The sequence below is a fragment of the Phyllostomus hastatus genome, unplaced genomic scaffold, assembly GCF_019186645.2.
Source record: "Phyllostomus hastatus isolate PE091 unplaced genomic scaffold, TTU_PhHast_1.1 phas_scaffold_78, whole genome shotgun sequence".
In the NCBI taxonomy this organism is placed as follows: domain Eukaryota; kingdom Metazoa; phylum Chordata; class Mammalia; order Chiroptera; family Phyllostomidae; genus Phyllostomus; species Phyllostomus hastatus.
In genome coordinates this window covers 93,239,050-93,262,535 of record NW_025334041.1, presented here as the reverse complement: position 1 = coordinate 93,262,535, position 23,486 = coordinate 93,239,050, and the positions used below count along the sequence as shown (strand labels likewise).

The following is a 23,486-nucleotide window of genomic DNA, read 5'->3' as shown; positions in this document are numbered from 1 at the left end:
AGGTTCATTGCTGTTACTTTTTGATTTGATGATTTATTTCTGAAAGTCTTAGGGACTGCTTGGTAGTATGAAAGTATTAGTATATTTCGGGACATAGACAATATAGTTACCCAGATTAGAATCTAAATGCACTTGCCAAGCAGTCTTGAGTCGTGTATGTTTATACTGCCTTAAAGTACATCTATATGTGATTACAACTATGATCAAAATCATATATGCATATGGACGAGAGCTAGAAGGGAAGTTTAAAAAGTGATATGTTGGCCTGCCTTTTGTTTTCAGTAGAGTTATAATGTTTGTGATAAAGTTTGAATAGTTTACTTTTTAGGATGTATTTCAAATATTTAATATTTGAGTTGATTTTAGTTATAATCCAGACCATTTGTGAAGTCTTTGTGACATTTGTTTTTGTTAGATACACATTTACAAAATCTTTTCTTAAACTTAGTAATTTTTTACTCTGATTATATTCCAGAAATATGGCAATATGAGAAGAAATACCGTGTAGGCTACCATGGGTTTTAATGACTTTGTATATTTAAGACATCAATGATGCCTAAATTACCATACCACATAGGTCTGTAATTCAGATTGTTCAATGATTATCACTTGAAAATTTTAAAAGTTCTTTTAGGTTCCTTTGAAATTTGGCAAATGTTTTCCTGGTTTGTGTTATCCTCAAAGAAAGGAAGAATAAGACTTGAAAACAAATTCTGTCAGCAGTGTGCTAAGTCATGTTGTAAGAGAAAAAGACCACAGACTCAAAATTTAAAACTAAAGATTTTCCTAGTACTGCATTCCAGGAGGGGAGAAGGGGAGTGCTTACCAGTTAGAGGATGAGGGTTACCATCCCAATTTCTTATTACAACCTCAAAATTATAATGGGTTGGCCAAAAAGTTTGTTTTGGTTTTTTCATATGATGATTCTAGTAGTGCTTAGTGGTCTTTAACTTCATTCGAAAACAATTTTGTTAGATTGTATTGTGACAGCTGTCATATCAGCATGCATTTAAAAAAAACTTACCAAATTGGTGATTTTTTGTGCAGCCATTTTAATACTGAAGATGGAAGAAGATATGCAACATTTTCAGTGTATAATGCTTTGTTATTTCAAGAAAGGTAAAAACACAACTGAAATGCAAAAAAAAAAAGAGATTTGTGCAGTGTTTGGAGAAGGTGCAACGATTAATTGAATGTATCAGAAGTGGTTTGCTTGGTACTATTGACGTTTTGGCCAAACAATTCTTACACATTGGAAGATGTTTAGCAGCACCCCTGGCCTCTACCCACTTTAGAAGCCAATAGCAGAAGATAGCCAACATATCCAAAATATCCAAATCAATAAAGTTATTGGTGAAAATGAAAAATGTGTCTTTTATTTTACAGAAAAAACTAAATGGACTCTTTGGCCAACCCAATATTTTTCTTTTTTATAGGAAACCTTTTGTATGTGGATGGGGTGCAGAGGAGTGGATTGACTTACTATCGACAGAGGAGGATTCTCATGACCCTCAAGTAGAAAAGAAGAGACTTAAATCTTAGTTAGAGGACATGAGACCTCATGATACTCCATCTTGGAGAAGGAACAGAGATGGAGCTGGTCGTCTTACGGTAGCAAACTTTAAAAAGACTACTTTCCCTGACTGAGTAGCTCAGTTGGTTAGAGCATTGTTCTGATATGCCAAGGCTGCAGGTTCGATATTTGGTCAGGGCACATAAAAGAATTGACCAATGAATGAACAAATAGGTGGAACATCCATTCTCTTCGCCCCCCCACCCATCCAAATCAATTTTTTAAAAAAAGATTATTTGATCAACAGACTGATAAAAAACCTTTGAAAGGAAACATTATATTTATCCCCAAAATGTCATGGATTGTTTGTTTCTTTTTCAGACTATTCAAATGAAATGTAGCCTTATTTTGGAGGACTTATTTTGGATATAAATCAAAGAACCCCCAAGTTTATCCATAGAATATCAGTTCCTCAGGTTATTTTTTTAAGATATTTAAAATTTATTTTTAGAGAGGGGAAGGGAGGGAGAAGAAGGAAGAGAAATATCAGTATGTGGTTGCCCCAAGTGCACTCTCTCCTGGGGACTGCGCCCACAACCCAGGCACATGCCCTAGACTGGGAATCAAACCAGCAACCCTTTGGTTCACAGGCCCGCACTCAATCCACTGAGCTACACCAGCCAGGGCTCAAGTTATTTTTTAAAAGCATTTAGTGATCGATTAAGATTGGAAAATGCCTCATACTATATTCTTTTCTCGAAGATGGGCATTAACATATTAAAAACACTAATGTAGCAGGGTAGGTTGGACCAGAGATAGTTGGAGAATGAGGAGGACCCCAGTCTGGGGAACCCCAATCCTCTCAATTGGCTGCTCTCCCTCCCTCCAGGAGAAAGCAGGGGAAGGAGAGAGCTGCTGAGATGGCAGATTGAAGCAGTCTGCCTTCTCCAAAGGGAGGGGCCCCTGGATCAGAAAGATCATTTGAGGCAAACTGTAAACAAAGGTACTGTCAACCTTCAGCAAACCAGCAAACCTTACTTGAGGCAGCTGAGCAACTCATGACTCAGCAGAAGGGAGCATATGTGACTGGAGACTTTGCCCTCTTGCTAAACCACGGCAGCCAGAAGGTGGGCAAAGGCAAATGTGGCCAACACTGGCCCTCATTGGTTGAAAAACTGGATGCTCCCATTGGCTCACAGAACTCATGGAATTCTGGGAGAGAACTTTTTAAACAGTAGGAGGTCAGAAGCTACTGTCTTGCTGTCTTGGCTTCTTGGGCTGTTGTGATGCCTGGCACAGATGGGAGTGCTTGTGGGACCAGCAGATGCTGGGCCCACCTGGGACTTAAGTCCCACACAATTGGAAGTCAGCTCCCTGGAGGCAGAGTCCCACACTGGATGCATGCCTCACTAGGCTCCAGCCTTTGGGATGCTATGACCTAGTGCAGCACAGCACATGGGTCCTGGACTGCTTCTTCTCTCTTGTCCTGAAAGCAGGTTATGGAGACTGAGAGTAGCACATGGAGGCATGAACTGGAAAGTTCCTTATGTATGGAGTTTCCCTTGTACAACTATCTGGAGTGATCTGATGGTGCACTGCAGACTCTAAGAGAGAGAAAGTTGCTGCAAATGATAGCGACTCTGAAACCCACAAGTGCACACCCCAGAGAGGATGGAGACCTGTTTGTGTGGCTGGCTTTAGTTCCAAAAGGATAAATGAGCAATAAGGGGGAGCTTTTGGGTGTGACTTTGGTTTGTGATCTTTTGGGGGCAAGGGAGGTTCTCTGTGTTGTGGAAGAGAAGGGTTCAGGCAGGCTTGCTCCCATCCCCCCCTCCCCCAATTGGGAACCCTGTTAATGAAAACCTATTTCCTTCCACACAAATCCTTGTGTTAGGTGTATACACAGTGACAGATCCATGTCACCATGCCACCATAAGAGTTTGACAGATCAAACTCTTATTTGATCCATGGAACATCTCTCTTTCCCCCCACATAGCAACCATAATAGTTTTCTTAGCAACTGAATAGTCTTCAGTAAGTGGTCTATAATAGTTAACACCTACATAGTCCTTCAGCAAGTAATTTAATCTGTGCTTCAGTTTTTTAAAAGATAGAAACAAACTTTTTGAGTAATTATGTGTCAGGGAGTGGCAAAATTCCCTCTACCATTCTTAAATTCTAATGGCTAGACTAATAAAACTGGCATGATAAGTGGTAATGGAAAAAATACACCCCCTCAATATAAGATTGGCACAAGACCAGATTAATAGGTGAAAACTAATTAAATATATGGGCATGGGATAATAATGAATGATGTGCTCAGAAATGATAACCCATCCAGCTTTTTATACTTTTTGAACAAAAACCTGTAAATTTGTGAAGATCTTCTCCTTTTTATTGGGTTTATTGGGGTGACACTGGTTGACAAAATTCTATAGGTTTCATGTGCAAATTCCACAACACACTATCTGTGCACTCTATTATGTGTTCACCAGCTCAAGTCAAGTTTTCTTCCATCTCCATTATCCCTCTATAGTCTTTCCATCTCCCATCACCTGCCCTTCCTCGGCAGTTACTACATTGTTGATCCTGTCCATGAGTTTTTTCTTTTTTTGCTTAATCTTGCACCTCAACCCCTCCCACCAGGTGTCATCTTGTGCTCTGTCATGAGTCTGTCGATATTTTACTTATTAGTTCATTTTGTTCATTATGTCCACATATGGGTGAAATCACATGGTACTTGTTTTTCTCTGACTGGCTTATTTCACTTAGTATAATATTCTCCAGGTCCATCCACTGCTGTCATGAAGGGTAAGAATTTCTTTCTTTTTTTTATGGCCAAGTATTATTCCATTTTGTAAGTATACCAGTTTTTTAATCCACTCATCCGCAGATGGACACTTGACCTGCTTCCAGATCTTGGTGATTTTAACGAACACTGCAGTGAACATAGAGCTACATATATTCTTTCAAATTAGTGTTTCAGGTTTCTTGGACTATATTTCCAGAAGTGGAATCACTGGGTCATGAGAGAGTTCTATTTTTAAGGTTTGAGGTAACCTCATACTGTTCCACAGTGGCTGCAGCAATCTGCATTCCCACCAACACTGCATGAGGGTTCCCTTTTATGCAAAGCCTCACCAACACTTGTTCTTTGTTGATATATTTATGATAGCCATTCTGACAGGTGTGATGTGATATCTCATTAAGGTTTTAATTTGCATTTCTCTTATCATTAGTGAAGTTGAGCATCTTTTAATATGTCTATTGGCCATCTGCAAGTCCTCTTTGGAAAAGGGTTTATTCAGGTCCTTTGCCCATTTTTAATTGGATTGTTTGTTTTTTGGTGTTGAATTTTATAAGTTCTTTATAAATTTTGGATATTAACCCCTTTTCAGATATATCATTGGCAAATATATTCTCTCATTCAGTTGGTTGTTTTTTCATTTTGTTGATGGTTTCCTTTGATGTAGACCCATTTGTTTATTTTTTCTTTGTTTTCCTTGCCTGAGGAGACATCAGAAAAAATATTGCTATAAGAAATGTCCAAGATTTAATTGTCTATGTTTTCTTCTAGGATTTTTATGGTTTCAAATCTAACATTTAAGTCTTTAATCCATTTTGAGTTTATTTTTGTGTGTGATGTAAGAAGGTGTCTAGTTTTTTTTTTGCACATATTCGTCCAGTGTTTCCTGCACTATTTATTGAATAGACTATCTTTACCCCATATTATGTTCTTGCCTTCTTTCTCAAATGTTAATTGACCATAAATATGTGGGTTTATTTCTGGGCTCTCTATTCTGTTATATTGATCTATATGTCTGTTTTTATTCCAGTACCATGCTGTTTTTTTAAATTTTAAAAAAAGATTTAATTTATGTTTAGAGAGAGGCTGAAGGAGGGAGAAAGAGAGGGAAACATCAATGTGTGGTTGCCTCTTGCGTGCCCCTTAATGGGGACGTGGCCCACAACCCAGGCATGTGCCCTGACTGGGAATTGAACCAGTGACCCTTTGGTTTGCAGGTTGGCACTCAATCCACTGAGCCACACCAGCCAGGGCAGTGCCATGCTGTTTTGATTACTATGGCCTTGTAGTATAGTTTGATATTAGGTAGCGTGATTCCTCCAACTTCGTTCTTCTTTCTGAGGACCATTGTTGCTGTGTGGGGCCTTTTGTGGTTCCATATAAATTTTTGAAATATTTTGTGAATATTTAGTTCTGTGAGATAAGCCACTGATCTCTTGATGGGAATTGTGTTGATTCTATAGATTGCTTTGGATAGTATAAACATTTTAATGATGTTAATTCTTCCTATCCATGAATATGATGCATGCTTCTATTTAGTTGTATCTTCTTCGATTTTTTTTTTCTTCAGTGTCTTATAATTTTCTGAGTATAGGTATTTTACATTCTTGGTTAAATTTATTCCTAGATATTTTATTGTATTTGAAGCAGTTGTGAATGGGATTGTTTTCTTACTTTCTCTTTCTAATAGTTCATTTCCATGTATAAAAATGCAGTTGATTTCAGGATATTTATTTTGTATTCAGCTACTTTACTGAATTCATTTTATCAGTTCTAGTGGTTTTTTGGTGGAACCTTTAGGGTTTTCTATATACAGTATCATGTCATTTGCAAATAATGACAATTTTACTTCTTCCTTTCTAGTTTGCATGGCTGTTACTCCTTTTTCTTGTCTGATTGCTGTGGGTTGGACTTCCAGTACTATGTTGATTAAGAATGGTGAAAGAGGACATTCCTATCTAGTTCCGGATCTTAAGGAAAACACTTTTAGTTTTTTCCCACTGAGTATGATGTTGGCTGTGGGTTTGTCATGTATGACCTTTATTACATTGAGGTGTGTTTCCTCTTTTCTCACTTTGCTAAGAGTTTTTGTCATAAATGCATGTTAGGTTTTATCAAATGCTTTTTCTGTATCTGTTGATATGATCATGTGGTTTGTATCCTCCATTTTATTTATGTGATTTATTGATTTGTGGCTATTTTGTGCACCCCTGGAATAAAATCCCACTGGATTGTTCTAACCAGGCAGCATGGGGTCAGTGGCTTGTTGCCATGTACATGTATAACATGAAGATTTATAGGGAAGGAAATAGGTTTTTTGTAAACCACAGTACTCTTGAGGAAACTGGGAGCATTCCTGCTCTGAGCCAGGCTTGTCCACAGGGTAGAGAAAACCAGTCACCTGTAGAAAGATTAAAGTCTAAATCCATGACCAGAAGTTCCCATTATTACTTATATATAGCCCAAGGTTGTTACTCAAAGGGACCTCCATCTCTCCAGCTCTAATCTTGTCTCTTCTGGTGCCAGAGACACCATCACTTTGCAGCAGTTTTCTGGTCATGGTCTGCTCCAGGTGTCCTTTGGAGTCTGCACACTGGCCATCTGAAGTCTCACTCCTGGCACACTGCTTCTGATTTGGCTTCCACCTCCCCGACCAGCACTTGTTCCCTGTCTCTCTGGCATCAGCTTGTGGGTGCAACTGTGCTCCTAGCCAGATGGCTTCCAGGATTGGTTAGGGCAGCTGCTGCCTGCTCTGGCAGATGTTCATGGGGGCTCCGCCCTGCAGCCAGCTGCCAGGGAACATGGCTTCTGGGGCTGGCTTGGGTGCAAAGCACCGACCAGCTAAGTACCTTCCCGCACTCCCCTCTGTGGGTCTTATGCCCTGTGGGGCTGGAGCAGGTGGAGTGGCAGTGAGAGCAGGAGCTGAGAGTGATGGGGCCTATGTTGGAGGGGTGTGTGTAGGTAGCCGGTGGGTGGCTGCTGCCATGGCGTCCATTGCAGGGGAGAGATATCAGGTGTGCCGCCTGGCCACATTGTCTCCTGATCAGTTGGCCTGGGCCTCCTCCCTTTCTCCCTTACTGGTCAATGGCCTACTGTGCTCCTGGCCATGCAGGCCCTGGAGAGTTCAGGGAGTGACACAGAGAATGCTCTGGACCGCTAGGTTGCCCCAAGGTCCACAGGCTCAGGAATCTGAGCCCCTGGTGGCCAACTGACAAGCAAGGGGAGGAGAGAGCAAATTGCTGGCATTTCCCATGCTCTGCTTTTAAAGCCTGCCCCCAGAATCCGCCATGTACCAGAAGTTGATGAGAAGGGATCTCTATCCCTTAAGTCTCCTTCCTAGACTGACACAAGCACCCTACACACCACTTTCTGCTGAGTCATGGTGCAGTAGCCCTAGTTTCTGGGGCAATGCATGCATGCTCTGGTCCTTGGTGCTTCCCAACCCCTCCCCATATGTGGGCAGTGATGGTCCTGGTTATATTATGGTGTATGATCTTTTTGATGTATTTCTAGGGCAGGTTTGCTAATATTTTGTTAAGGGTTTTAGCATCTACGTTCATCAGAGATAATGGCCTACAATTTTCTTTCACATATTGACCTCATAAAATGACCCTGGGAGTCTTCCTTCCTTTTGAATTTTTTGGAATAGTTTGAGAAGGATAGGTGTTAGTTTTTCTTTGGACGTTAGGTAAAATTCACCTGTGAGGACATATGATGAAGGGCTTTTGTTTATTGGGAGTTTTTTGATTACTGCTTCAATTTCAGTAGTTATAATCTGTCTATTCAGATTCTCTGCTTCTTCCTGGTTCAGTTTTAGAAGGTTGTATGTTTCTAGAAATTTATCCTTGTAGGGAAAGTGGAGGCAGTCTGGCTTCCTCACCCAGGGGTCTGGGTAACTAAGGGAAACAGTGTTCCCATAGCCTTGGAGGGGCCTGATAACCAGTGTTGCCACAGCCTTGAGACTGGGTCTGATAAACTGTTCCCAGAACATGAAGTGGGCTCGCATGTGCAGAATTATGTTATGTTATATAATGTTCTGGCATTTCTCCGGCTTTGTTCCCCTCTAGTACTTAAAACAAGTAGGGGCTTCTCACTAGTTAGACACGCAGCTTGCCGAGTGCGTGATTTGCCCACCGGTGAATAAAGGTATGTCAAGCATCCCCATGGCTCCACGCATTTTCTTCCGTCTCCCAGAAGTGAGGGTGGATCTGCTTGGCCTTGATCTGCTGCAACACAGTCCTTTTTGTCCACATTGTCCAATTTGTTGGCATATAGTTGTTTGTACTATTTTCTTACAATCCCTTGTATTTTTGTGGAGTCAGTTGTTACTTCTATTTCATTTCTGATTTTATTTATTTGGGGCATCTCTTTTTCTTGATGAGTCTGGTTAAAGGTTTATTAGTCTCGTTTATCTTTTTAAAGAACCATCTCTTGGTTTCATTGATATTTTATATATATTTTTAGATGCTCTTGTTTATTTCTGCCCTGATCTTTATTATTTCCTTCCTTTTACTTACTTTGGGCTTTGTTGTTCTTTTTCAGGTTCCTTAAAGTATAAAGTTAGGTAGTTTATTTGAGATTTTTTCCTTCTTTTTTGAGATAGGCCTATAATGCTATGAATTTCCCATATAGGACTGATTTCTCTGTGCCCATAGATTTTTGGTGGTTATATTCTCATTTTCATTTGTTTCAAGGTATCTTTTGATTTCTTCCTAGATATCATTGTTAACCCATTCATTGTTTAGTAATGTGTTACTTAGCCTCCATGTCTTTGTGTGTTTTTCAGTTTTTTTCTTGTAATTGATTTCTAGTCTCATACTGTATGGTCAGAGAATATGCTTGATATGATTTCAGTATTCCTAAATTTACTGTGAATTGTTTTATGTTTTAACATGTGGCCTATCTTAGAAGATATTCTGTGTGAACTTGAAAAGAATGTATATCATGCTGCTTTGGGGTGAAATGCTCTGAAGATATCAATTAAACTTATCTGATCTAGTATGTCATTTAAGGCCATCGTTTCAGAGTAACATTACAGTGAATGAACTATTTGGTTGAAGGGGACTACAAAGCTAAAATAATGCATTCATTTAACTTAGTGCTTAGTGCTTGGAAATTTACTTAGTGCTTCTTATGGACAAGGCATCATGCAGTTATTGCATGTTAAACCACGCCTGACTGTTAGGCACTGTGAAATTATGTCAGATTTCATCAAAGAGCTAATTAATTTTATTCTCCTATTTTATTTTTAAATTATTATTTTATTATTTCCCCATCACAGTACTGGATATTTAAAAATTAGATTATAGTTATTGATATAGAATTTGAGTGACAGGGAAGTTTTAACAGTAGCTTTTCTGATATTTGATGTTTACAAAGGGAATATTTTTATACTTAGGAAGAATTTATTCTCATTACTGTCCCTTGAAAACTTATTCATTGATTATGAGTCACTCAAAATATGATCTTTAGTGAAGGAGCTACCTATTTCTAGTTATATACCAAATTCAAATTCATTACTTTTTCTGTCTTTATAGTCTATTGCATCTGCAGACATGGATTTCAACCAGCTGGAGGCATTCTTGATTGCTCAAACCAAAAAGCAAGGAGGAATCACATCTGATCAAGCTGCTGTCATTTCTAAATTCTGGAAGAGTCATAAGACAAAGATTCGAGAGAGCCTCATAAACCAGAGCCGCTGGGACAGTGGGCTTCGGAGTCTGAGCTGGAGAGTTGATGGCAAATCACAGTCGAGGCACTCAGCTCAGATACACACCCCTGTTGCTGTAGTGGAGCTGGAAATAGGGAAGAGTGGACAGGTGAGTTCACCTTCAATAAATCTCCCTTTGTCATCTATATTTTCCCTTACATATTAGCAATACATTCAAATTGATTTTATGTGATAGTCATCTTTGCAGAAATAGTGCGAATAATGGGAAAAGACCTGTTTCCTAGAATCTCACTTCAGAGATGGAATCATTTAAAAATTTGGACACTACCAACCATGTATAGAGTCTGGAAACCAGCCTCGGGGTTCTGGCAGCTATCACAGGGGAAAAAAATGGGTCACTAAGGTGAGAGTACAGAAGTTGGCCACTACTCCATTTTCATTTGAGTTCAGAATTCTTGGCATTTGGCCATAATCTCTAAGGCAATGATAGAGATGCTATATAAAGACCAGGAATTAAGATTAAACAACATAGAACAAAACTGCCTCACTTAAGTCATATTTATAGGCAGTCAGGTACTAGAAACAGTGTATCTTTTTTTTTTTGATGAATTACATGGTTTATTATTAACTTTAGAAAGGTCACTCAGAGGAGTGCCTTGTTCATTTTATATTATGCGCACTTCATTTGGTTATTTCCTGATAAAAGAGAACATTTTTTACCCCCTTACAAATCACGTTTTACTCTAAATTTAAGTTCCCTAGTTACGAGGCCCCTGTGGTTGGGTCCTTGCTTTCTCCTCTTGGCACCTTCCCTACTACTTACTGAAGCTCCCGAGTCTGGGCCGAGACCTGCCTAGGGCCTGGGGAGGCCTCTCCTCAAACCTGGGTTCCTATGACGTGCCCCACTGACGTGCCCCCCCTGACGAGGGCACAGCCGGTCAGCTTCCACTCCCCTTGCAGACTGACCCAGGAATAAGCGCTGATCCCTATACCATCACTTCTGGTAAGCGAGCTGTCTGCCAGCCCAGCGGCAGCGGCAGGTGCAGGCACCCTCTCAGCATTCTGGCTTTCTGCCTTTCAACTCCGGAAACAGTGTATCTTAAGTACCGTAATGAATTCTTACTAAAGACCCTAAGTGTGTCACTTCTGTCCTTGAGCCCACAAGTAATTTTTAATTTGATGTTGATTATTTACATGACATTGCTGCTTTTTCTTGCAGTCATTATAGCAGATGATTTTGGTAAACATGGTTTTTCTTGAAGTCATTTGGTTTGTGCTCCAGAATACTGCTAGATCAGGTTTTTAATGACCTGGTGTGTATGTCTTTTAGGGGAAAAAAGCAGCAACTTGTAATTAGGAAGAGAAAACCTAGATTACTGAATTAGCTAACCAGATTCATTTTCAGATAAATAATGAAATGCATGTTTTTATTACATTCTATAGTAGAAATATATTATTTTCTTCTAATGATGAGAACATTTTTTTAGCTGGCACGTTTCCTCATATATTCCCTTGAGTTTTTTAGGGTTTTCCAGGGTCTGTACTTCCATAATGACTTTACTTTTAATTTAAAATGTAATTCCTTTTTAAAAATATAATCCTTCTTCAAAATGCATTTGGAGAATCTTTTATTCAGTTATTATAAAATAGTACTAATTGCCTGTATTGACTTTGGTTTGTTTGACCCTAAAGTCCATTCTCTTAACCATTGTGTTTTATGGCTTTCTTTCTTCTGTTTCTAGACCAAAAGTCTGGCAGATTAGCAATATGCAGTAAGTACGTTTAGGTGTTTTACCAGCAATTTGTACAGGATATTCATTTTTTATCATAGCTTCCATATCTTGGCAATTGTAAATAATGCTCCAATGAACATAGGGGTGCTTATGTTCTTTCGAGTTAATGTTTTGGATTTCTTCAGATAAATTCCCAGAAGTACAATTGCTGGGTCATAAAGCAGTTCCATCTTTTTTTAAAAGATTTTATTTATTTATCTTTAGAGAGGGGGAGGGAGGGAGAAAGACAGGGAGAGAAACATCAATGTGTGGTTGCTCCTCGTGCACCCGCTACTGGGGACATGACCCACAATTTAGGCATGTGCCCTGACTGGGAATCGAACCAGTGACCCTTTGGTTCACAGGCTGGGACTAAGTCCACTGAGCCACACCAGCCAGGGTGGCAGTTCCATTTTTAGTTTTTTGTATCTCTATGCTGCTTTCCACAGTGGCTGCACCAATGTGCTTTCCTACCAACAGTGCAAAAGGGTTCCCCTTTCTCCACATCCTCACCAACACTTTTTTGTTGATTTATTGATGACAGTCATTCTCACCAGTGTAAGGTGATACCTCATTGTGGTTTTTAATTTGTATTTCTCTGATGATTTGTGATGTCAAGCATCTTTTCATATGTCTATCGGCCATCTGTATATCCTCTTTGGAGAAGTGGCTATTCAGGTCCTTTGCCCATTTTTTAATTGGATCGTTTGTTTTTTGGTGTTAAGTTTTATAAGTTCTTTATAAATTCTGGATATTAACCCCTTATCAGATGTAGCAGTGAATATATTCTCCCATTCTGTGGGTCGTCTTTTTATTTTGTTGATGGTTTCTTTTGCAGTACAAAAACTTTTTAGTTAGCACCCTGGCTGGCGTAGCTCAGTGGATTGAGCGCGGGCTGGGAACCAAAGTGTCCCAGGTTCGATTCCCAGCCAGGGTACATTCCTGGGTTGCAGGCCATAACTCCCAGCAACCGCACATTGATGTTTCTCTCTCTCCCTTCCCTCCCTAAAAATAAATAAATAAAATCTTTAAAAAAAAAAAAACTTTTTAGTTTGGTATAGTCCCACTTGTTAATTTTTTCTTTTGTCTCCCTTGCCTGAGGAGATGTGTCAGATGGTAGATACACTTTTGAAACCACCACTCCAGTCATAAGACAGTGTGCGTCACCCCCTAAAAGTTCCCTTGTGCCCTTTTACAGTCCATCCCTATCTTCACCTCAGTTCCTTAGCAACTACTAATCTGCCTTTTGTTGTGGCAGATTAATTTTTTTCTGCTTTAGTTTTTCTTTATGTCACTTATTACTGCCTAGCATGTTATATACAGTTGAGCCTTAAACAGCATAGATTTGAATTGTGTGGGTCCACATATACATGGATTTTTTTCAGTAAATATATTGTCAGCCCTCCATATTCCTGGTTGGAGGAAGCCCACAGATATGAAGGGCCAACTGTGTACATTGTCCTATACCATTTTATATAAGGTACTTGAGCACCCAAGGATTTTGATATCTGCAGGGGGTCCTGGAACCAATCCTCTGCAGATACTGAGGGACTGTAGTTAAGTTTTAGGCAAATCAAAAGTTATGAGTGAGAGGGGGTGCTTAACTCTTGTAATACCCGCATTGTTCAAGGGTCAGTTGTATTTTGTTTTATTGATTAATCTTGTCTGTGCTCCACATTAGCATATAAGGGGGGCAAAGTTTTTGCTATTTTGGTCACTGCTGTATCCTTATGATCCCGGGTCTTGGATACTTCCTGGCAAATGGTGGTCAGTAAATATTTGTTGAGTGAATAAATGAATCATATAATTCACTATTTACTAAGCATCTACTGTGTATCAGACACTATATAGGTGTTGGAGATACATCATTAAACAGTATAGACAGTTCCCTTATTTTATGGAGCTGACAGTAAAAGAAACTAGTAATTAGCGTAAGAAAGTATGTCAGAGAAAAAAAGAGCCTTATCAAATCTCAGAAGAGGGAATGGCTCTCTTTACCTGGGAAATTGAGGAAGGTGGTTCTGAGGAGGTGACATTTACATTTGGTTTCTCTAACAACTTCATTGCTTATTTTGAGCTGAGTGTCATGATCAGTAAAAAAGTTGGTACATGCAGTACTAATTCTCTAAAGTTTATAAACATAACTCTTGCATGTTACATGTAGGTGTGACTGTTGGCACTGGTTTAGTATGGTTTCCTGATGATTGCCATTTCTTTTTTATTTTAACCACTTTCTACATGTTGGTTTTTCAGTTTTTCAACTCACAGGCAGTAAGAAGTAGCAAGAAGTAAATTGGCAGAAAATTGTTTCAAGAAAAAGCAAGACTTATCTAGTGCAGCGATTTTCAGCATCACTACATATCATACTCACCCGAAGAGCTTTAAAAAATTATGGGTGCTCAGACCCCACCTCAGAGTAAAGGGCACCACTTCAGTTTGAGTGAGGAAGGCTGCTCTAAGGAAGCAGGCTGCTCTGGGAGTGTAAAACACAGGCAGAGGGAAGAGCAAAGGCAAGAAGTTGGCCTTGGTGAGAAATTTGGATTTTTATTCTAAGTGTAATAGGAAACCATCAGAGGGTTTTAAACAGGGCATTATGCAGTGTGATTTATGTTTGCATAGGATTACTTTAATTCACATGTGAAGGATGGATTATAACATACTGAAAAATGAAGCCACGGTACTAAGATCCAGGAAAAAACATCACTAAGGTTGGAATTGTTTATTTGCACATTAAAAGCAGCTTTCTTTTACTTCCAAATCTCTGTGTGATAGTAGTTAGGTAAAATGGGATCTCAAGATAAAAAACAAAAAGCTTCATTCTTCATTCTATTAGCAAGGTTAAGTATCCCAAATGAACAGAGCCAAAATTAATACTCCACTTCAAAATAGGGTTGTGTTCAAAATGGGGTTTTGGACAATCTCCATTCTATACTTCCACCTCTGTTCACATGACAGTTCCATCATAATGTCTCAAAATTTGTTTTCAAGCCTAGGAATAACTAATACAAATCAATATTGTGCCAAAAGGAAGAAAAAAGTGAGGCTAGGAAAACATGTAGAAGGAGCTATTGCAGTGGTTTAGGTGAAATAATATTAGCAAGGTAGATGGAAATAATTTTGGCAAAGTGGAGAGAAGTGAGAAGATAGAAGAAATGTTTTGAATATAGATGACTTACTTTGAGATGAATTGGAAGGGATGTGGAAAAATGAAAGAAAGTGAGGAATTGGTGATAACTTTTTTGTGTGTGTGAATGTTAGTTAGTATAAATTGGTAATCCTAGTCTTGAACAGTTTTATTACTAAGTTGACCATCTCATATGCAACTTGAGTTCTTTGATAGCTTTAATTAGCCCTTCCACTTGGGAAAAAAATAAATCAAAAGAAACTATTTAACATTTGGCAGTTAAGAAAATGCTCTTTGTGCTGAAGTAATTTTATTTTTAAGCTCTCAATTTATAGAGATGCATCTGAGTTTATTGAGCTTAAATTTTTCCTTATAGGCTTAACAGGTCTTTCTTATGATGTGCCCTTTTCTGTATGTATATTTTACTTCAATAAAAAGATATAAAGAGGGAGAGAAAGATATGAGTGTCTTTGCAAACTTATTGACCCTCCGAGAGCAGGTCTTTGGCAGGACTGAAGTTCTTAGCTTCTAAGTAACCTGCCAACAGGGAGCCCCTAGTTTTGGACTTCTTTCAGATTTTTGCTGTTCCGGCTCTGGTTCTGGTTGTGGACAGTTGGGGGTGATTGAGAGGAAGCCAGGAAACTAAGCCTTAAGAGGACTTGGAAATGACATTTGGATGTCAGTGTTTTTTGCTAGACTCAGGGTGACAGTATATCTTGCCCAGCAATGTTGAGACTGTTTGTGTTTGTCTAGTATTTGTGTACTGGCTGGTTGGCTCTAGGCTTCAATCCACGCCACTGCTCTGCTGCTAGGATGCGTGTAGGAGGCCTGTGGCCCAAGCCCATTCTTAGCATTTGTTTTGTATGTGTAATATATCTCGTATATTATGTAAAATTGACTATTTAACCACTTTTAAGTGTACAGTTCAGTTGTATAAAGTATATTCACAACATTTTGTAAACATCACCACTCTCAATTTCCAGAACTTTTTCATTATCCCAAACAGGAACTCTGTGTCCATTAAACAGTCACTCTCCATTCCTACCTCTCTCTGGCCCCTGGTAACCTCTTCCTACTTTATGTGTTCATGAATTTGCCTATTTTAGGTACCTCATATAAGATGAATCATACAATATTTGTCTTATTGTATCTGGCTTATTTTGCAGAGCATAATGTCTTAGGATTTATCCATGTTGTAGCTTGTGTCAGAATTTCATTCCTTTTAAAGGCTGAATCATACTATATGTTTATACCACATTTTATTTATCTGTTAATATGTTGATGGACATTTGAGTTGTTTCTACCTTTTGACTATTGTGAATAATGTTACTATGGACACAGATGTGCACATGTCTGTTTGAGTCCCTGCTTTTAATTCCTTTACATGTATACCTAGGAGTGGAGCTGCTGGATCATATGGTAATTCTATGTTTAAATTTTTGAGAAACTGCCAAACTATTTTCCACAGTGGCTGTGCCATTTTACATTCTTTCTGTCAATGCATGAGAGTTCCAATTTCTGCATATTCTTGTCAACATTTGTTATTTTCTGGGTTTTTGTGTTTATGTGTGTATATGTGGATAAATTGCCATCTTAATGGGTGTCTCATTGTGGTTTTGAGTTAAGTTCCCTAATAATTAGTGATGTTGACCATCTTTTAATTTGCTTATTGGCCTTTTATAAGCTTTGGAGAAATGTCTATTCAATTCCTTTGTCTATTTTTTACTCTGGTTGCTGTTTTTTGTTGTTATAGCTGAGTTGTGGTAGTTTTTAATATATGCCTGAATATCAATCTCTTATCAGATATATGATTTTCAGATATTCTCTCATATTCTGTGGGTTTTCTTTTCACTCTCTAGATGATATCCTTTAATGCACAAAAATTGAAATTTTGCCCTGGCTGGTGTGGCTCAGTGGATTGAGTGCAGGTTGCAAACCAAAAGGTCACTGGTTTGATTCTCAGTCAGGGCACATGCCTGGGTTGTGGGACAGGTCCCCAGCAGGGGGTGCATGAGGGGCAACCACGCATTAATGTTTCTCTCCTCTTTCCCTCTTCTCCTCTCTCTAAAAGTAAATAAATAAAATATTTTTAAAAATTTAAATTTTGATATAGTCCAGCATATCTACTTTTTCTTTTGTTTCGTGTGCTTTTGGTGTCATATCTAAGACCTCAATGCCAAATCTGATGTCATAAAATTTTTCCTCTATATTTTAGTCTAAGACTTTTATAGTTTTAGCTCCTATGTTTAGATCTTTGATCCATTTTGAGTTAATTTTTGTATATGGCATAAGAACATTCTTTGCACTTTTGTATGGGTTTTCAAAAATGATTTCTCAATTGGGGAAACAGAACGTGGGACTTCCTAACTTGGAAGCAAAGTTTCAGGTTTATCATTTTATTGCCAGGGTTATTAACCTAAGTAGAGTAGAGGAAGTCAATAATAGGAAAGTATGTATTAATTTTAATAAATCATTTGTGGATTTTTAAGTCTTGTGGATACAGTAGAGAAGCATGAACGGAATTATGATGATAAAGCTATTGAGAATGGTGACATCTAAACAATATTGATCATGAAATGAATTAGACCTCTCATCTTGTGATACCTTCTCCTTACATACTCCCTTAATCTAGAGAAAACAGCCTAGCTCCTAAGAATATAATGTAAGGCTTCTATGCTCTATCACCTATTTATATTGTATAGTTCAGCCAAGTGGTACTATATTTTCATACATGCATATCCTTTCCTGTTGCTACTTGGAATGTTCTTGATCCATCCCCATTTTCACTCGCTAAAATCCTCTCTCTTTTCAGAGACCATGTTAACTACCATGAACTTCTCCCCAGTTATTGCAACTGAATCTGATAATATAAATTATCAGGATATTTGGAACATTTTTTAGCATTTGATACAACTTAGATTTAAAATAAAAAACAAAAAAACTGTATTAGTGTCTAACTTAATTAATCAAAAAAGGGGGTTAGTGGATATATGAGTCTATTTAGGAAGCCCAAAAGTGGTTAATGGTTTCAGATGTCTCTTGGTTCTCTCTGGCTATGTTCATGTCATTTCTGCAAGCAAGCTTACTCCCTGCTGATGTAAAGTAATGGCTATCAGCCCATACCAGTAGAAAGAGGTGCTTTTCTCTTCCCAACTTACTTGTATTGATTAAAGACTAATCCTTATTTTTCTGGCTCAGAATACATGGCTACTCATGGAGAAGTCACTGTTTACAGGAATTAGGGCAATTTAAGCTTGCAGTATTTGCCCAGCCCTTTCACCAGGGGCAATATAAGGCATAGATTGGTAGCTGAATAGGTGAGGAATTTCTCAAAGGAATTAGGTATATTGGACAAACAAAACCAATATATGTCCACTACAGTGGACTGTTAGTTTATACCTTCAAGAAGCCTACAATTTATCATTAATATCTGTATCTCTTAAAGCCTTCTAATATTAAAATAGATGTTTGATAAATTTTGAGTGAATTAATAAGTGAGAGAATCCACATATTAGTTACCTATTGCTAAATAACAAATTTTCCAAAAAATTAGGGGCCAAAGACAACAAATATTTATTATCTCAGGAGTTGGCATATGAATTTGGGAGCAGCTTCACAAAGTGATTTTTAGCTCAGCGTCCCTCAAGTTGTACTAGTTGTCAGCCAGGGCTACAGCCATCCCAAGCCTTGACTGGGGCTGGAGGATCTGCCTGCAAGCTCATTCACTGGCTGTTGTAAAATAAGAAGCCTCAGTTTCTTTCTGGTTGTTGACCATAGAGTACTATATTTTGCCATGTATAATGTACTCCCGTGTATATGCACACCCACATTTTTGGCCCAAACTTTCAGGAAAAAAAATCCTTCAGTTTATTTTTTTAATTCAGTTTTTTATTTATTTATATTTAGAAACAAAACCAATTATCGTATTCTAGGGTATTATTTTGCATATGGATATTGATATTGCTTTCTAGAGTTACACTTTTTTTAAAAAGATTTTAAAGATTTTATTTATTTATTTTTTAGAGAGGGAAGGGAGGGAGAAAGAGAGAGAGAGAAACATCAATGTGTGGTTGCTGGGGGCCATGGCCTGCAACCCAGGCATGTGCCCTGACTGGGAATCGAACTTGCGATACTTTGGTTCACAGCCCGCGCTCAATCCACTGAGCTACGCCAGCCAGGTAGAGTTACACTTTTAATGCATAAACACAAATAAAAGAATTGAAAACATTTATATAGATATGGAATAGTACTACCCATGTATAATGTGCACCCTTATTTTTCCATCAAAAATTTGGGCAAAAAAGTGCTCATTATACATGGCAAAATATGGTAATATAACTTGTTACTTCCACAGTGGGTGAGTCAATAGAGAAAAAGCAAGCATGAAGCCACAGTGCCTTATATGACCTAATCTCTGACTTGCACACCATTACTTCTGCTTTTTTATTTTACTTTAAAACTTTATCTATATACCTATTTATTTTTAGAGAGAAGGGAAGGGAGGGAGAGTGAGAGGGAGAGAAACAGTGATGTGAGTGAGAAACATCAATACGTTGCCTCTCATAAGCACCGTGACCAGGGACCAAACTCACAGCACAGACACGTGCCCTGACTGGGAATCAAACCAGTGACCCTTCACTTTGAGGGATGGCACCTGATCAACTGACCCACATCAGTCAGGGCTACTTCTGCTTTTAAAAAAAATAGTAAGTATATGTTAAAGCTTATTTTTGGTGGGAAATGAGGATAGAGTAGTATCACAAGTATGGAATTAATGAAGCTAGCTCTTATTGGTTTGTTATTGTATGTTTTGGTTTTTATCTATTTAGCAAATATCTAACAGTGTTTAATGTAAAAATAATAATAGCTGTTATTTATTATATCCTCACTGTACCCCAGGCACTGTCTTAAACATTTATGACAGTGCCTGGGGTACAGGCACTGTCACTCAGTGCCTCTTTAACTCACTCAGTCCTCTTACCTACCCTCTGAAATAGGTATGATTTTTTTTGCTATAGATTAACTTTATTTTTAAATATTTTATTTTTTAAAATATATTTTATTGATTATACTATTACAGTTGTCCCATTTTCCCCCTTTACTCCCCTCCACCCTGCACACCCCCTCCCACCCACATTCCCCCTCTTCAGTTCATTTCCACGTGTCATACATATACGTTCTTTAGCTTCTACATTTCCCATACTATTCTTGCCCTCCCCCTGTCTATTTGCTACCTACCATCTATGCTACTTATTCTCTGTACCTTTCCCCCTCTCTGCCTTTCCCACTCCCCTGTTGCTAACCCTCCATGGGATCTCCATTTCTGTGGTTCTATTCCTGTTCTACTTGTTTGCTTAGTTTCTTTTTGTTTTGGGTGTGGTTGTTAATAATTGTGAATTTGCTGTCATTTTACTGTTCATATTTTTATCTTTTTCTCAGATAAGTCCCTTTAACATTTCATAAAATAAGGGGTTGGTGATGATGACCTCCTTTAATTTGACCTTATCTGAGAAGCACTTTATCTGTCCTTCCTTTCTAAATGAAAGCTTTGCTGGATAGAACAATCTGGGATGTAGGTCCTTGTCTTTCATGACTTGGAATACTTCTTTCCAGCCCCTTCTTGCCTGTAAGGTCTCTTTTGAGAAATCAGCTGACAGTCTGATGGGAACTCCTTTGTAGGTAACTGCCTCCTTTTCTCTTGCTGCTTCTAGTATTCTCTCCTTCATTTAAATCTTGGGTAATGTAATTATGATGTGCCTTGGTGTGTTCCTCCTTGGGTCCAACTTCTTTGAGACTCTCTGAGCTTCTTGGACTTCCTGGAAGTCTATTTCCTATGCCAGAATGGAGAAGTTCTCCTTTATTATTTGTTTAAGTAAGTTTTCCACTTGTTGCTGTTCCTCTTCTCCTTCTGGTAACCCTATGATTCAGATGTTTAAAGATGTCCTGGAGGTTCCTAAGCCTCTCCTCATTTTTTTGAATTCTTGTTTCTTCATTCTTTTCTGTTTGGTTGTTTCTTTCTTCCTTCTGGTCCACACCATTCATTTGAGTCCCAGTTTTCTTCCCATCACTATTGGTTCCCCGTACATTTTCCTTTATTTTACTTAGTGTAGCCTTCCGTTTTTCATCTAATTTGTGACCAAATTCAACCAATTCTGTGAGCATTCTGATTATCAGTGTTTTGAACTGTGCATCTAATAGGTTGGCTACCTCTTTGTCGCTTAGTTGTATTTTTTCAGGAGCTTTGATCTGTTCTTTTGTTTGGGCCATTTTTTTTTGTCTTGACATGCCTGTTACATACTGAGGAGCAGACCCTTAGGTGTTCACCAGGGTGGGGTGACCCAGATCGCTGTGTTGTGACACTGTGTGTGGGGAAGGGGTCTGAGAGGGAACAATGGCGCTTGCTCCATTCTCTGCCAGATTTCAGTCACTTCCCCCACTTCCCACAAGCAAATTCTGGTGGTGATTTCCAGGTGGGTTGGCTTGTGTACGTTCTAGGACCCTGTGGGTCTCTCCAATGAACTTTCTTGTGAGGCTGGGAGTTTCTCCTGCTGCTGCCTCAATCCCCACAGGTGTTTTCAATCAGTGGTTTGAGGCTTTATTTCCTGGCACTGGGACCCTGAGTTGTGCAGTCAGTTCAGCTCCCCAGTTTTGCCTGATTTATCTGCACACAAATGTGGGACCACCTGGTTTACCAGCTGCTGCCTTGCTGGCCAGCTGCAACCTTGAGGGCCACACCTGTTTCACAATCTGCTGCCTTGCTGGGTCCGCCAGCCACAGCTTTGCACACCCCGGTTTGCCAGCTGCTGCTCTGCCTTGAGTCCTCTCCGCACCTCCTACCAGTCTAGATGAATATGTCTTCTTTAACTCCTTGGTTGTCGGACTTCCATAGTTTGATTTTCTGTCAGTTCTGGTTGTTTTTTGTTTTCAAATTGTTGTCCTTTTTTTGATTGTGCGAGGAGGCACAGTGTGTCTAACTATGCCTCCATCTTGGCTGGAAGTCTATTTTTGAATAATTTTAAATTGACACAGAAGTTGCAAAGATAGTAGAAGGTCCCTTGTAATCCTCATCTAGTTTTTCCTGTTAACATCTTACATTACCATGGAATATTTATAAAAGTAAGAAACTAACATTGGTGTATTGTTACTAAACTACAGATTTTATTTGTATGTTACCAGTTTTTTAAAAAATATATTTTATTGATTATGCTATTACAGTTGTCCCATTACCCCTCCCCATTATTCCCCTCCGCCCTGCACACTCCCTTCTATCTGTATTCCCTTCCCCCCTTAGTTCATATCCATGGATCGTACATATAAATTCTTTGGCTTCTACCTTTCCTATGCTATTCTTAACCTCCCCCTGTCTATTTTCTACCTACCATCTATGCTACTTATTCCCCGTACCTTTTCCCCCATTCTCCCCTTCCCCGATGATAACCCTCCATGTGATCTCCATTTCTGTGATTATGTTCCTGTTCTAGTTGTTTGCTTAGTTAGTTTTTGGTCTTGTTTTTGTTTTTTTAGGTTTGGTGGTTGATAGTTGTGAGCTTGTTGTCAGTTTACTGTTCATATTTTTTATCTTCTTCTTTTCCTTAGATAGTCCCTTTAACATTTCATATAATAAGGGTTTGGTGATGATAAACTCCTTTAACTTTACCTTATGTTAGAAGCACTTTATCTGCCCTTCCATTCTAAATGAAAGCTTTGCTGGTTAGAGTAATCTTGGATGGAGGTCTTTGCCTTTCATGGCTTCGAATACTTCTTTCTAGCCCTTTCTTGCCTGCAAGATTTCTTTTGAGAAGTCAGCTGATAGTTTTATGGGAACTCTTTTGTGGATAACTGTCTCCTTTTCTCTTGCTGCTTTTAAGATTATCTTCTTATCTTTAACCTTGGGTAATATAATTATGATATGCCTTGGTGCGTGCTTCCTAGGGTCCAACTTTTTGGGCACTCTCTGAGCTTCCTAGACTTCCTGGAAGTCTTATTTCCTTTGCCAAATTAGGGAAGTTCTCCTTTGTTATTTTATCAAATAAGTTTTCCATTTCTTGCTCTTCCTTTTGTCCTTCTGGCACCCCTATGATTTGGATGTTAGAACGTTTAAAGTTGTCCCAGAGGTGCCTAAGCCTCTCCTTTTTTTTTTTTTTTTATTCTTGTTTCTTCCTTTTGTTCTAGTTGAGTGTTTATTTCTTCCTTCTGCTCCAAATCATTAATTTGAGTCCTGGCTTCCTTCCCTTCACTGTTGGTTCCCTTTATTTCACTTTGCATAGCCTTCATTTTTTTCCTCTATTTTGTGACCATACTCAATCATATTTGTGAGCATCCTGAATTCTGCATTTGATAGGTTGGCTCTCTCTTCGTTGCTTAGTTGTATTTTTTTCTGGAGTTTTGATCTCTTCTTTCATTTGGGCCATATTTTTTGTCTCTGCACACCTGTTTCGTAGTAAGAGGTGGAGCCTTAGGTATTCACCATGGCAAGGCAACTCACGTTGCTGTGTTGTGGTGCTGTATGTTGGGGAGGGTCCTGAGAGGGAACAGTGATGCTTGCTCAGCTCTCTGCTGGCTTTTAGTCACTTCCTCCACTACCCAGAATCAAATTGGGC

General features: G+C 38.8%; 1 protein-coding gene across 1 annotated transcript in view; it reads left to right on the top strand.

Annotated features, from left to right (window-relative positions):
* Positions 1-23,486, top strand: part of COMMD1 (copper metabolism domain containing 1) — a 97,170-nt gene that overhangs the window by 21,038 nt on the left and 52,646 nt on the right. The window contains exon 2 of the mRNA XM_045828268.1: positions 9,857-10,138. Within this exon, the coding sequence (XP_045684224.1) occupies positions 9,857-10,138 (282 nt within the window). The remainder of the gene's footprint in view (positions 1-9,856; positions 10,139-23,486) is intronic.